We start from the raw sequence: 15,425 nt of genomic DNA on the forward strand, positions 1-15,425 counted from the left end.
AACAGATTCTAAAATGTTTATGTGTGCATTTAAGACAAGTAAAAACAATCCCCACGCTATTTTTTTTACCATGTTGAACTGATTTTATTTTTCTGTATATCAAAGAAAGCATAATGGAGACCAAACACAAAAAAGCAAGGTACAGTGAGGAGGGAAAAGGAGGGGGAACAAACTTAATCAGGCGTCTAACAAATACATAACAACACTGCCACTATTATTGTTCAATATTCAGAGGAATACCATACTCAGTCTGAGCAGAGAGGTGGCATAAAAATAATAATGAACGGGTAAATCAAAACAGCATGAGTAGTTAATGGTAATAAGTAGAAGAGTTATAACAATAGTGATAATCAAAAGTGACAATGAAATGTAAGATAATAAAAAGCAGATCTCCATTTAAAAACTCTAGTCTAATTTGGACAGTGCAACACCGTGTTTGTGTTTGTGTGTGTGTTATCCCAGTCTTGAGGTTCAAGCACTCATACCCTTGTTTTGTTTGTTTGTTGTTTTTTTTTTTTACATACAAGATAGTTTCCAACAGACAAAACATCGTAGAACTCACGAAAGAACACCGGTCTTTGTTTGAAAGACACACCAAGTAACTTTTTCGGTTTGCATTTATGATGGCTGTGTTCGATTTTTTTTTCGATTTTTTTTTTTTTGAAATGTCTGTAGCTTGTGCAAATATAGTGGACTTAGTGCAAGTGTCAAGCCGTGGGATGTTCTTTACAGTTTGCATTTGTGAACACATCTCCTGCTCCAACCGCCACCTCAAGATTGCTTTTTGGTTTTCTTTTTCTTTTTTTTTTTTTTTTTTTTAATAATGACAGAAAGCGAAAAAAAAAAAAAAAAAGGATTACTTTGGAATATCAGTTATTTTTAATATATTTCATTTACAAAAAAGATCATTTTAGGTTTGCATTTTTTGTTAAAACTATCAATAGTAACATGAATATACAAACTGAAGGAAAAAACATCTTTAGTAAGTTGTGTGTCCTTCAACACAGCACCATCTTATTTAGCTCTCAGTCAAAATGATAAAAATGTTCCCCAAATGTACTTCCAACAATGGAGTATCCATTTTAGTGCCTTAAGGATATTTAGTAAATAGCCAACTTCCTCCCTTGTTTGGTTTGAACAGATCATGTCGATTTTCACAGCACGTGCATGACCAGAATTGGCAACTACGGGGACGAGGGGGGGTAGGGGTGCTATGGTTGGTTTGTAGAGCAATTTATACTATTTGCAAAATTGTTTTCAATTGAGAAAAACCTATGAGGATCCTCGTTAAGGCGGTCAAAATGAGACATATACATAACACAATACATTATTTGGGTGGGGAAATAGAATAGAAATCCACAGGATCAGAGATTTGAAAGATTTTTTTTTTATCCTTGGCTGAGAGAGAGGGGGGGGGGAAAAGCTGGCGACATGTTTACAGGCAGAATTTGCTATGTTCTATTAAAAAAAAAATGACATTCAGATCTCCTCTCCCTCCACCCAAAAGTGTGTAAAAGCCATTGTGTGTTGGGGGGGGATGGGGGGGCAGAGCTCTTTTTCATGTTTATACCCTCTTGCACAATACTATGCTTACATGTTTCAAGAGACTAGCAAAAAAAAAAAAAAAAGAATCAATTTATTTCACAATTTATATTAAGGCATCCAACATGCATGAATGCATCTTTCCATAAAAAGACACTTGCATTAGAATGCTTTAAAAACATTTCAATCTATGTAAAATGTGTCAAAGTGCGGTATGCCAAGATTTTTTTTTTGTCTTTTCTACAACCTGTGTTTGGATTGTCATGAAAACTATACATGGGGGAGGGGGGGAAAGGAAAGTTAAAAGCCCTCGTCTATCTCTCTAAAGTACCTCTAAGTATTCCCAAATGAGTACACACGCAAACACTCCCCAGACCACATTAGCCCGTAGCAAATTAAAAAGGGTGACAAGTCACATTTGTTCAGTCCATTCATGTTAGAACCAAGCAATATTTCCTCTGGAGATTAAAAAAAAAAAAAAAAAATTCCACAGGCGCAAAGTGAAAGTTATTACTGCGACTATTTCCTGTAATCCCAAATAGTGACTTGTTGGGCCTGCAGGCCGCATCCAAAAGCGCATTTGCAAGTCTCAAGCATGGCAAGTTTGAATACCTTCGCCATTTGTAAAGGAAGGTCTTGAGAAGAAGGGGGTATTGTCCATCACTCAGAAGCTCTGTTTGATTCCGGAGTCCATTTGAGTCGTCAGAAAAAAAGGATATGGAGGTGCAGAAAAAGCCAAAAAAAAAAAAAAAAAAGCAAGTTAGGTTGTGAGGAATAGTGCTCAAACTCGTTTATTAAAATTTGAGGAGCCCAAACGGGTCCGATAGTCAGTGTGCAGACCAATCCTGATCTGAGTTTTTTTTTTTTTTAGCTGTTGCTGGTGGCCGCAGACGGAGGACACTCGATGACCACTTCGATTCCGGAACTGGCGCCGGAGCTGGCTAGGGCGCTGCCGGTTCCGTTCTTGTTGACGAGCGTCGTGGGCTGGCCAAAGTCAGTGGTTCGCAGCATGGCGAGGTGATGCGGGGAGAAGACGTGGGCCCTGGCGGCCGCCCCGGATTTGAACGAGACTTTGCAGGCATTGCAGCAGCCCGTCAGGGTCTCGCTCGGCGTCGACTGGCCGCTCGCTGGGGACGTCGGCGATTCGGTGACTGTCAGCTGAACGGGTTTGGGCAGGATGGGACGATTGGCTTTGAGAGCGTTGTAATGCAGGTAGCTTCCTGAGCTCACGTCCACTTTACCACCGCTTGATAGAGACTGAAGCGCAGATGGGGGGCGGGGGGTTAGGGGGCAGACAAAAACAAACGGGAAAAAATTAATATCATTGCACCTTTTATGACCGTGTATCAATTCTGAAATGCCTTACCAGTTTCTCTTGCTGCAGCCTCCAGCGCTTCTCCTTAGCTCTGGTGTTTTGGAACCAAATCTGGACCACCTTGAGGGGCAGGTTGAGGGCGGTGCCGAGGGCCTCGCACTCTATGGCGTTGGGGTGGGCGCAAGTCTCGTAGCAGGACTGCAGGATGTAAAGCTGCAAGCAGGACAAGTGCGTGCGTGGCCTGCGGCTGGAAGAGTGGCTGAGGAAGCGGTTTTCCGAGGATTTACTCAAAACCGGGATGGGTACCTTGCCCACTTTGGCCGGGTTCGGGATGTTCGGGCTGACGGGTGCGATGCTGGGAGTGGGAGGGGGAGGGATGGTGCGAGTGTGTGTCGGAAGACCCAGTTGCTCCCGGGAAAGAGTGTTGATCTTGATGGGGACTTTAGTGGTCCAGTAGTTCAGGCCGTTCTGTTTCTGGGGCGGCGGCGGTCTACTGTTGACAGACGTCATCGCCATCTTGGGTACCATACGGTTCGTTACCGGGGGACCCTTCTCGTTTTCGTCTTCCTCCTCCTCATCGGTTTTTTCCTCCTCGCTCGCCTCTAATCGCTTCTGTTCAGAAGGTCTCGGGGCGATGGGGACGAGATCCTTTAGGGGTGCTACAACTTTGACCATGGTGACGTTGCTGGTGGTTTCGAGCTTGGTCTTTGGCATTGCAGGGGCGCCGCCGCTCGCCGCGGAGCCGCCGGAGGAAGAAACCACTTCCTTGGGCTTGATCGGAACCGGCGTGGATTTTTTCGGCGCGGCCGCAGGTTTGGACTCGGTCTTGAGAGTGCGCACAATCGGCGCGGCGGTGATGGTCGCCGCGTTGTTGGTGACCGGCTTGTTGGAAAAAATGGGTTTGGAAAGCGGCCAGGTGAATTTGATGAGGGGTTTACCGACGGCCGCCAGGGTTCCGTCGCTGATGAATCGGACCTCGCCCTTGCGTTCCCTCGCCCTCATGTTCTGGAACCAAATCTGGACAACTTTCTTCGGAAGGTGAACCCATTCGGCGATCTGTTCAAACTCATTTTTCCCAGGGTTCGGATCTTTGAAGTAGCATCCGTAGAGAACGTCGAGTTGTTCCGCTTGAATGATGGTCCTCGAGCGCCGCATATCGTGGTACCGTTTCCCTTTGGCCCGCCTCTGCTGTTGTTGCTGCCCACGTTCCTTGTCCTCCTCTTTAACTAAAAGCGCTGCATTCGGTTTTTCGACCGGCCTCGTGTAATGACCAGACTTTGTCAGGTTATTGCTGTTGACCAGAGTCATGCTAGTGTTCGAAGCGGTCACGGTGGTGAGAGACTCCGGTTTAACCTGAACCACGACTAGACCTTGGGAAGTGGGCCTCAAGCCGAGCCCGTCCAGCAACTGCCCTTTCTGTACGGAGATTTTATCGGCCTGAGAGGAAGAGGAATTGTTTTTTCCCATACTGAGATCCAGCGCCGTCTCGCAGTCGCCGCCATTGGACAAATATTGAGACGTTTGACTGATGGAAGAGAGCGACTGCGAGAGAAGGGAACTGGAGAAACTGGTGACGGTGGGCGTGTTCGTGAAGACCGGCACTTTGCTCCCGACTCCGACTAATGACGGAGCGAGTGAGAGGACGTAAGGGCTCAGGAATGGCGTGGAAAAAGGAGTGAGAGACAGAGGGAGCGAGTGAAGAGCGGCACTTGGAATCCGGTCAATGGAGAAGGCCTGTGAACTTGGAGGATCCGCTTGGGCCTCTAATTCGAGATCCACATCCGGGTCCTGTCTCTCTCGTTTCACCTCCACTTCATGTTCGAAGTCCCCCTTTCGTTTTTTCTTCCTGGATCTGTGCGTGTTTCCGCTTTCTTCGTCGTCGTCGTCGTCTTCTGCGTCCGAGAGGAAGACTGTTGTGGAGCGCAGGACTTTTCCTCCGATGGCCCCTTTCTCACACTGGACCTCACGTTTCACTTCTTCTTTAACGGGGCTTTCTGGAGCCTCTTGAAGACCTTCATTCTGACTTTCCTCGTCCGTCACAATCACGGAGGTATAGACCTCATTTTCAGAGTCAGAAGTCAAGCAGGCATCTCCCTGGCCTTCCCTTCCTGAACTTTTCTGTTGGCGATGCCGACTTGAACTCGACAAATCCACCGCCTGACTCCCTGACACAAAATCAGCGTCCTCCTCGTCCTCGTCCAGTTCTTCTTCCGCTATAATGAGCGAGTTTTCTTCATCGTCGTAGTCGTTGTCGCTGCCTTGAGCGGCCCTCGCCGATCCCAACAAACCTTGCTGGTGTGCGAGCTCCGCCCTCTGTCTCTGTTTGGTATATCTGGCCTGGCAAAGCCATTTGCGCACCTCCTCCTCGGAAAGCCCCACCTCTCGCGCCAGCGCCTCGCAGTCCTCGCGGGGAGGACTCGCCGCATCCGCCTCGCTTCGCGATTCAAAGAAAGCCCAAAGAACCTCGGATTGAAACTCGGACAACGCCGGGAGTTCTGGGTAAATTGCTCCCAAGTTACTGCAACGGAGGCGGGACTGGTTGGTTAAGGCGACGGGGCTGGACTTTGGGGTACCGACGGAACCGCCCGGACTGGCGGTTGCGTGTGATTTTTGAGGGGTGGAATCGGGGCTGAGCGTAAGATTTAAATGTACAGGGCTGTAGCTCGAGTTGCTAGGCATTGACGGAGAAGGTGAGGGGTTGTTGTTATGGACGCTCTTTGTCATGGCGACCGGGGCAGGACCTGGACTTGCCGGTTTGTCAACTTCCATGTCCTCGTGGTCGGTCGGGGTTTTGCTATCGTCGTTACTCTCATCCTTGTCGTTGCTTTGTGTATTAGGACAAATCTCTTCATCGGTTTCCTCGGTCTTGATGCTAACCCCGTCCAGCAGCTTCGCTTCACCCGGGGCTGCTGGTGTGGTAGCTGGAACAGCAACAGGGGGCCACTGGTGCTGTAGCATGCTAAGTCTTTGGGTCAGGAGGGCTTGCTGCGCTGCGTTGAGACCCACAAATGGCACACACGGGGTAAGGAGCTGTCCTTGCTGGTTCTCGGGGCATTGCTGGGCTTGCTGGGCTTGGAGGCCGTTCAGGATCAAGGGCATGACCATGTGAGGCTGAGGCACAATCTGAGCTGCGTCTGCACCGGCGCCAGGCGCATACAGGGACGGGATGAGGGGGTGCGAGAGAGCGCTCGGGCTGGACGTGAGGAGGGTGAGAAAGGCTGAGACCGCCTGAGCTGAGGCCACGGGTGGGGTGACGAGCGAGGGAGCCGCTTGGGAAGTTTGGGTCTGCTCCGCATCGACGGCTGTGGGCGCCATTATTGTTCCGGGAGTAGCGCAGTTAGCGGTGGCGGCGGCGGCCAGCTGACTGCTTCCACTTGCAGCAGTACTCACTGCAGTATTTGGAGTACTAGTACTGCCTCCACTACTACCGAGTGCGTTGTTTGCAGCACTCCGACTGCGGGTTTGATGCAAGACCGACTTCAGATGGCTCTCGAGCGTAATGGAATGATTGTACGAGACTCGACACACGGCACACTGGTACGGTTTGTTTGAGACATACGGCCGAGAAAGGGCGGCGGCGGAAGGCGATTGGGGGTCGGCGTCGCCACTTTGCATCGTCGTCATTTTCTGAATGTGCGATGCCGAGTAATAATGAACGCTCAGGGCAGTTCTGCTGGGAAACGTTTCCAGGCAGGCGCTGCATTTGAACGAGAGCGCGTTATTCTCGCCGTTTTTACCAGCCGACTTCGGAGTGCCGTCGCCTTCGTTTTCAGCCGCATTTTGCCGTTGTTTGGCTTCCGGGATTTCATTGGCCTCATCTTCTGGCTGCGGTTCAGCTTCACCTCCTTCCTCGTCCAACATTCTGTCTTCCTCCATCTCCTTATCTCGATGGGTGGCGTCGGAACGAGTTTGGCAGGGTTCTGAGGCGATGTTTTCAGATGGCCTCTCTTGTGTCCAAACTGCAGCTGGAAAAAAAACAGAAACATGGAATAAAGACAATAAATGTCACATATTATTCAGTCAAAAACAAGACGCCCGGGTAAAACTACGCAGTTCAAATTAACAGATGTTTTGTTATATAATTTATAAATCGCGTTCAATCTTTCTACATGGACGTCTAACAAAGTTAACATAAGCACATCAATGCTAGTGTCTATTAGTCCAAAAATATTCATATTGACACAAATGTTACATATATTTTTAACTAAATTAAGCATTTTCAAGCATAAAAATGGCTAAATTAATTAACAATTTACTGTGAATTATACACAGTATCAGTAATGTTACTGTGAGACACACAAGCACCAGACTATGTCACCACAACAGGCTTTTATTGCAAGTTTCAATGATCTCAACTGCCAAAAATAAAAAACACGGCTACTACCAGTAACCCACTCCAAGCTAAAATCTGAACTATACATACTTGATGTCACTTCCTGTTTGTCCGCCACTTAGCTCCCCTGGAGAACACATTTATAGCAACACACATGAGCACAAGCCTTATTGATGTCTTAAATGGCTTATTTGCTCTTTATATGCCCACTGTCGTCATAATTGTAATAGAGTGTAATGCCTATAGGGGTGTTATTCCATGCCTAGAGAGCTCTAAAAATGTTTTTTTTTTTTTTTTTAAACTGGTTTTATATGCTTGAAATAAATTAACTTCGGTTCAGGTCTGGAACTAATTAACCGTGACCAATGAGGGATTACTATAACGGCTGGTTGATTAAGACATAGCCAATTAAAACACTACATTTCATTAGCTAAAACGTTAAGTATAATATGTTTAAATTTTTCCTTAAACATATTTATTTAGGCTCTCTGCAAAGTATCTTAATAAGTCAATCTCACAGTAACATTTGTGTTATATTATTTTACCTGATATTGATTATATTAATATTAATACGTATTAAAGTAACTCTGCGTAGCGCACTAGGCATCTATAATTCAACCCTGTTCTGTCTCAGCAATAAAAATCAACATATGAAAATAAAAAAAATTATCGTGCAGACTGACACGCCCGTTGACGTTAGTTAATTGCGTCTTTAGTGGCGATAATTGCTCGACATGGTTTACACAACGTCTTGTTCTCCAAGCTGTCGGCATGAAACTTGCAATTACAATATTGCGGCACACAAACCGCCCCACCTCGTAAAGACGGTAGTTATGATTGGATCTCCTCTGTAACTCATCCCGACACCCGCCCCCCCCCCCCATACAGCTAAAATAGCCGTGATTGGATATATCCCTAGTTTGTCTAGACCGAATTAGGTACAGGGTCTCTACAGGTTTCAACAAGTCTAATGTAATGTAATGTAAGAAAATTAAAACATTTGCTTTAAATAAAGAGTTAAAAATGGCGTCTTCAGGATGGAAGCAACCGACGCTACTTCAACAGTTTGATGTGAAAAGGCAAGAACATACATGTGACGTGTACGTTATGTCCCAAAGCAAAGAATTTCTTGGCGTCCGTTGTAACTCTAATCTCATAAAACATTAACAAGTACTACAAAGATAATCCAAATTCTTTCTAAAAAGTAACTAATTACTTTCCCTACACTGCTCATTACCTCATGTTGATGTTAGAGTACTATATATTCATGACTCAGGTACTTACCTGAAGATAAAGCGCCTTTTCCCTCTTCCTGCCTCGCCTCTTGTGTGAGAACAGACTGTTTAAAAGAAAAATAAAAAAAAAAGTCAGCAAGTCCTACAACTGCTGTTAAGATGCAAAATAGTTCTTCAATGGCGCTGATCTTGGGTGTGACTCATTGCTGTGCGGGCTGTATTACACATAGCAGGCATGCTACGTCTTTCATTTTCTAAATTACCCCTAAAGGCACACATATAGTACGTAAGAAGACTGCTTTCATCCTGACGCGCAACTGGCGAGCTTGTGTATGGATTGAAAATGACTGCTAATGGGTGGCATCGTACGCAAACTGTACTTTGTCACCGCTGTCAAAACTCTCAATAGTCCGCTAATGCTGGATGACAGTAAACGTTAAATTTAGCGGGTTCCTCCAATTGCCTAGAGGGCACCAATCTTTGAATGCATTATATCCCGCCTCTTCCTGCTTGGAGCGCGCGCTATTAAACTATCTTAAACTAATAAATCATGCAAAAATTCTTAGTTTGTACCATTTAAACAACATAGAATTGTTTGTACAACTAATTTTAGCGGATATATGAAAGGTTTTAGAACTAAAAAATAGAAAAAAATAAATTGCTAATTTAAATGAATTTCCGATTAGTCTAAGTCAATATAAATGCAATTTCATTATAAAAAAAAATATTATTACTGTGTTATTGCAATGGAATAGGCTTTTTGATGTTTTCTATTTTACTATGTATACCAATAGAACTGGCTAAACCGCGATGATATTAGATATGAGTTATGACAATGTCAGTCAGGTTTGTCAGGCAGCGTCATACTTACGATGTCTAGCAGTTTGTCAAGACACGTCGGGAGCACGCTGTGTTGGTCGGTGAGGTGTTGAGACAGGGAGGCTCTGTCCGCTTGCCCTTTTTGGCACAAAGGGCACAGCCACTCCGCTGTCCCATTGCTGTTGCTGCTCGCCTTCTCCCCAGACTCCTCCTAAAAAAAAATATATATATACATATTTATTAAAACAAATTCAAACTCAGGGAACAGATTACGCATTCCCCAACAAGCTTTTGACGTTAAAATGATAATTTTTGACCATCTTGAGCATCTTTAATGTGTTATTTTGTACAAATAGGCTTTAATAGTTTTAATTTATTCACGTATAGTTAAACCATTGTTACTTTGAGGCACTTTTAGTAACAATAGTTGTGCAATTAGTGCTATATAATACTGGTCAACAATACTAAGTACAGTAATGGCAGATATTACTAACTCATAACATGATAGAGTACTTCAAACGGCAAATATTTTTACCATATTTAGTCTTAGTATGACTTCATACTTATGACAAGGAATGTTATTCAGGCCTACACCATTAATTACGATTTCAGGCTTTCTTTTGTTGAGTAAGTGTTTATGTAGGAATTCAACTAGTGTCATGGAACAAAGTGTGTTCAACTGCCACATACAACACTCCTTTCTATGTATTATTTAATAGATTATTTGCAGATAAGTTGCTAAGTACAGTATGGCATTTCATATAGAATAGATAAACACTATCCAAAAAATGTAAACAGGCTTGTTATTACACATTAGGTACACCTGCATAATCTAATAACAATCAATACAGTATAAAATCTCACAATGTTATTCATGAGTGTAACAATACAGTTGTATTACTACGGAATAGTAATAATACAAAGCACAAACTCCATTGCCAAACAGCGTGTCCATTTTAATACTGTATATTCCACTAATGCTTTCCAAAAACACGATCAAGTAACTTTTGTGTCGTGTTTATTTTAAAACATATACTCCTACACATTTCCCACACCGCACAGATGCATTTTAAAGGCTCCGAAATGCGACAAAGACAGCACAAAACTTGCCCATGAGGCGAACTCTCTCCACTGCAATCCTCACTTCCTCGTCACGCCAATTAGCAAGCTAGCAGGGTCGAATATGAACACACAACATTCGCACATCAATTTGAGATCTGTTTCAAAAGAAGCCTACCAGTGTTGCAAACGAACAACAGACACAGTTTGATTGTCGTTCCGTGCGCTTAAATGAGCTAATTAGCGAGCAGTCTAATTAGCTGTGCCTAGCAGACGTGAATCAATTAGCTAGCTAGCAAGCCCCAAGTCCTAACGTCGCGGTACTGAGGTGTCTCCGGGTCGGTTTATCGACAATTAACCAAGTATTGAAGCGGATACCTTTGCGAAAGGGGTGATTTATTTTTAAAAAGAGGTTAAAAAGTGCGGCTAAAAAAGCCGATCGCTCGTAAACACAAACACGGGAGTTCCAGTCGTGTCACTTTGCTAGCTATAGCTTGTTAGCTAGCCTGGGATAATTAAGCTCAGACGGGCGAGTCTCGTTTGCCTTACTTGATCTCCAAGTGGTATCAACTGCCACACAAAACACACACACACGCACCCACGACAAGACAACACGCTCCCCTTGGCTCCGGATTCAAACACCTCGGCCTCGAGTTGTCGCCTTACCCCGCTGATTGTGCCTCGCCGAGCGGGCATGTAGCGCTTGCACCGCCCGCCGCTTCCTGCTCTTCCTGCTGCTGCTGCCGCTGCTGCTGCTCAACAGCGCAAATTGAGGCCTAGCCTGACTAAAGCCATTTAATTAATGAGCTTGGGCTCCGTTTACAGATGTGTTAGAAAACACTCCTCACCCCTCCTCCCCCTTTGCAGACCTCCTTTTTGACGCGTCCTTGCTAACCCACCCCCCCTTCCAGAAAAACCCTTGTAATCCCCCATGCCGTGCAACACATGCTCATCTAAAATGTAAAAATAAAAAAGCTTATAGTAATTAAAACGCATCGACGGTGGTTGTGGTTGGGGGCTAATAACAACAAAGCATAGCGAAACAGCACAGAGCCAAACACAGATAGGTGGGTGTACGAAGAGGGGGGGGGAGAAAAGTTTGGAATTTAATGTTATATTTCTATAAAAGGTTAGTCAACGAAACAAATCCGTCGATCGTCTATCGGTTGCAGGCCACTCTCTATCTCGACACCCCCGCCGCCACCCCCCCTGCATCGGCAGCAGTTATCCGATCCGCGTTTAATGAAGTTGCCAGCAATTAGCTAATAATGCCTTTTTACCTGCATGGTCGCCCTCTCTCCAGCACACACACACACTCTCTCTCTCTCTCTCCCTCACACACACATACACACACACATTCGTCCTCTGTGGATCCTCACAAGTGAAAAGTTTTCGAGCCTGCCCCCCCCTCGCTCTCTCTCTCTCTCCCTCTCTTTCGATCTCTCTTTCCCCTCCCTCCATTCGCCCTCTCTCATTCCCTCTAGTAAACACTAGAGGCGGGTGATACAGTACTTTTTAGTGTCGATTTCCAAGTTAATTCAGTGATACAGTTTTCGATACCGCTTACCTTTTAACTTTAGATTCGTTGAATTAGTTAGCATTTCTGTCTTTTAACGATTTTTTTTGGTAGAAAATTGTTGTCGCGATTAAGAAATTAAAGACAAAATCACCACAGTATTCAAAACCGTTTGACAATTTTATTATCGATTTCCACCATTAATTTGTTTAGCATTGGATCGTAATTACACAACTCTAAAAACGATTGTTTTCTCGTTTTTTGTCGTTTTTCCCCTAAATCCCTCCTGTGTCCAACACCTTATCCCTCAAAGTAATACCACAAACTACAAAACACATATATTTCAACGAAAATATCGATTTTTTTCGAGTTAGTATCGATCCAATAGTGATACTACCCCGGATATGGATATTTGTATCGAAACCCAAGTTAACTCACCACAGCTCCCCCACAAGGCTGATTGCTGACATTCAGAAGCGACATTAACTTCCTTATGTAACCCCGCAGGATATGTATATTTACTTAATTAACAACAAAGTATCTAATTGCGGTATGTATGTCATATTCAACATTTTGTCACTTCAAATAGACACAAAGCGACGTAATCAGCGATGTATTCTAAACATACAATTCCCGACTCTACCTGAATTAATTATGTGCCGTTTTTTTATAGTAAATATATATTTATCTATTTTACATGCAGTATATATTACTCCAACTCATAATATTGTATAAAACGGTTCCATCTGCACGCTTCTACGCTACTGGGACAGGAAGTGATGGTGGTGATCCTGAAGGGCCTAATAGGTGCCCCTAATTGCGCCTGAGTAAAATTGACTTTGCTGACGTGGGGTGGACGAGAGACCTGACAACCGGAAATTAACCGAAGCTGATATTTTTAGTTTTTGCTTTCTGGACGTCAACTTTAAAGGTGTGTGAGCATATATGTAATAAATGGAGACGAAAGGTGGTTTAGGTTGGTAAAAAAAAGCAGGTGCAGCAGCGTGAGCTACGACTTAAATTGTGTTCGACATATGTTGTTGTTGCTAGTAGCTTTATTACTAATGTGTGTGATGAGTTCAAGTCAAGTTAGAAACGAGATGATCCACCTAATAAACATGTAAAAAAGAGGAATGTGGATGTTTAATAAAATTCCCCAGTGGAATTACCCACAGTGTTTATTAATTTAAAGCATTGTGACGCTAAGCTAAGTGGCAAATGTTTCGTTTGTGGTAGTAAATGTCTGTTGTATTCTAAATGTATACACACTTGCACCTAATATCATTTCTCTCGTTGTTGGGCGATGGAATAGTTTCTATTTAGTTCCTTTATTGCATACTACTGAACATTAACATATATTCTATCACATTGAAACGATTTGGGGTTCGAACTGTATTAATGTGTTTTTGATGTTAATATGTTTTTTTCAGATGAGTATAGAAGTGGAGAGGAAGTTTATATGCAGTGCAAACACTCTGAAAACCCTACAAGAAATTGGAGGTACAGTATGTTGTTATTTCCTCCATATATTTCCGCCAAAATGTGTAGTCAAATGTTGAGCCCAGTATAAGACTGTCAAATGCCCTCAATATGCGGCCAGCGGGTCCCATCCGGCCCGCCAAAGCTTTTCATTTAGCCTGCCAAACATGAATCACCCAAATAATGTAAACCATTCAATCTTACTTGAGAAGTACTCATTCATGCAATACCTGCTACTGTCTTCAGGGGGCAACAGTGAGGCATATGCATCACAATGAAGCAGCAGTCGAAGAAAACAAATATGACACATATACCATGGTTACATATACATTTAAAATCTCATTTGTGTATCTGGGTAATAAAATGGGACTTTTATTTTAATCTGTCTGTTTTATATGACTTTATTTACAGTTTGTGCCGGTCAGAGCAAGTTTCACGACCAGTACTTTGACACGCCACAATTTCACCTCACTTTAAGAGACATGTGGCTGCGTAAACGCAAAGGATGCTGGGAGCTCAAGTGTCCAACCACAAGAGTAAAAGTAGCGGAGGAATCTGAGGCGTCTGCGCTGTGTAGTCGCTACAAAGAGATAACTAATTTAAGCGATATTAAGCTGAAGCTGCAAGAGGTTCTAAAGGATATTGGAGAACATGTGACCAGCACAAAACAGTCATCCTCTGTGACCGAGATGGACTCTGCACAAGACCAATGTTGGACGAGGAGCATGAATCTGGTCATCTTTGCAGAGTTTACAACAGTGAGGCAGACATTCACTTTAGAAGAATATGGCGTGCAAGTGGATCTCGACGAAGCAGACTTTGGCTACTGTGTGGGAGAGATAGAGGCCCTCATACCAGAGGGAGGAGATATGCAGGCCGCCATGGACAAGATTGAAAGAACAGCAAAGAAACTTGGTGAGCTCACTACTGAAACATCTGATATTGAGTGTAATACCAGAGTTGTTGCACTGTGTAAATACAGCAAAAAAGAACACTGCTATTCCCATAGGAAATCATGGAACTATTCATAATATTAAAGTATTTTATTCTTTAGTATACATGAACTAAATATGAGTAATTGCTGGAGACATTATTTTCATACATGTTGAATTGTGCAAGTGTAAACATATGATTCACTTCAATCCAACTTGTTAACATTTCTATGACAGGCAACATTGTTAATATTAAGATTTAAAAACAATACAACACTTAAGGTGGACTCACACTGCGCTTCTTCACAGGTTTGACAGGCAATCAGCGAGTTGATGGGAAAATGTCCGTTTATCTTCAAGAACACTACCCAGAGCACTACGCAAGATTACTGAGCGAACACATTATTTGAACGACTCACCACAGATTCACACTGGCTGTCATCCATTTGAGTCTTTGTCCAATACGGCGCAGATGAGGGAGGAGCGATTCCGTTCAGAGGAGTCAAGGGGTCATTGTGTTGTCCCCATTGCCAGTCAACGCACACCTTTGATAGAGCAGGTAATACAAAAACATAGTCATCAGCAGGGGAATTATTTATTGTATTATTTATGAATAAATTAAGAGTAAGCCATTAAATTTACACCGACTTTGCTTTCTCTTGTTTGGCTTTTTTTGTAGTTATGGGTTCCTGCAGAACTGTTGTTGTTCAAATAAGGTTGACACTAAAGAAAAGTGTCATAATGTAAGCATAATCCTTATTCCGTATTATGCTAGCATTTCAATGCAAATACTTTTATTTACCTTATTGACCCAATTATAAAAATGTATTTTTCACTAGAAAAAAAGTCTCAAAAAGACTCATCTTATAGTCATGATCTAGTATTTTATTTTTGCAACGCAAAAGGTGGCATCTCCAAGCGAGTCTGAGCTTTTCCTCCTGTCACACACAGCAGTCACTTGGAGTCATGCAGCTGACTAGCCTTTCTGCAATAGGTCTAGCACAGTATTCCTATTGTAAGAGAAAATAATCTTTAGTCAAGGTCAGGGTGTGGGTTGCAGCCATCAATGACACATTTCCTTGTCATAATTTATCTTAAAATACCTTTTAAACTTTTAAACTTTTCAAACATCACCACCACTGTTTTTCAAGGCATGCGCCAGTTTTCATTCTCAACCGCCATTCGACAGTTCCTC

At 43.5% G+C, this 15,425-nt stretch overlaps 2 protein-coding genes across 5 annotated transcripts; one reads left to right on the plus strand and one right to left on the minus strand.

The window, feature by feature from the left end:
• Positions 1-59: 59 nt before the first annotated feature.
• Positions 60-12,584, minus strand: zfhx2 (zinc finger homeobox 2). Of its 3 annotated transcripts, none has more exons than XM_058060157.1 (5): positions 12,258-12,584; positions 9,297-9,455; positions 8,475-8,529; positions 2,909-6,822; positions 60-2,799 (listed from the first exon to the last, which is right to left on the minus strand). In XM_058060157.1, the coding sequence occupies exons 1-5, from the start codon at positions 12,300-12,302 to the stop codon at positions 2,410-2,412; spliced, it is 4,563 nt and encodes a 1,520-aa protein (XP_057916140.1). In that variant the 5' UTR covers positions 12,303-12,584; the 3' UTR covers positions 60-2,409. The 3 variants fall into 3 exon arrangements, with proteins under 3 accessions (XP_057916140.1, XP_057916142.1, XP_057916141.1); XM_058060159.1 differs by lacking the exon at positions 12,258-12,584 and adding an exon at positions 11,584-11,711; XM_058060158.1 differs by lacking the exon at positions 12,258-12,584 and adding an exon at positions 10,970-11,174.
• On the plus strand, positions 12,098-14,882 carry thtpa (thiamine triphosphatase). Of its 2 annotated transcripts, none has more exons than XM_058060184.1 (4): positions 12,098-12,369; positions 13,250-13,319; positions 13,710-14,213; positions 14,540-14,882. In XM_058060184.1, exons 2-4 carry the CDS (start codon positions 13,250-13,252, stop codon positions 14,638-14,640), a joined length of 675 nt encoding a protein of 224 aa, XP_057916167.1. In that variant the 5' UTR covers positions 12,098-12,369; the 3' UTR covers positions 14,641-14,882. The 2 variants fall into 2 exon arrangements, with proteins under 2 accessions (XP_057916167.1, XP_057916166.1); XM_058060183.1 differs by lacking the exon at positions 12,098-12,369 and adding an exon at positions 12,579-12,750.
• The last annotated feature ends 543 nt before the right edge of the window (positions 14,883-15,425 follow it).

This window comes from Doryrhamphus excisus, chromosome 21 (genome assembly GCF_030265055.1).
Source record: "Doryrhamphus excisus isolate RoL2022-K1 chromosome 21, RoL_Dexc_1.0, whole genome shotgun sequence".
In the NCBI taxonomy this organism is placed as follows: Eukaryota; Metazoa; Chordata; class Actinopteri; order Syngnathiformes; family Syngnathidae; genus Doryrhamphus; species Doryrhamphus excisus.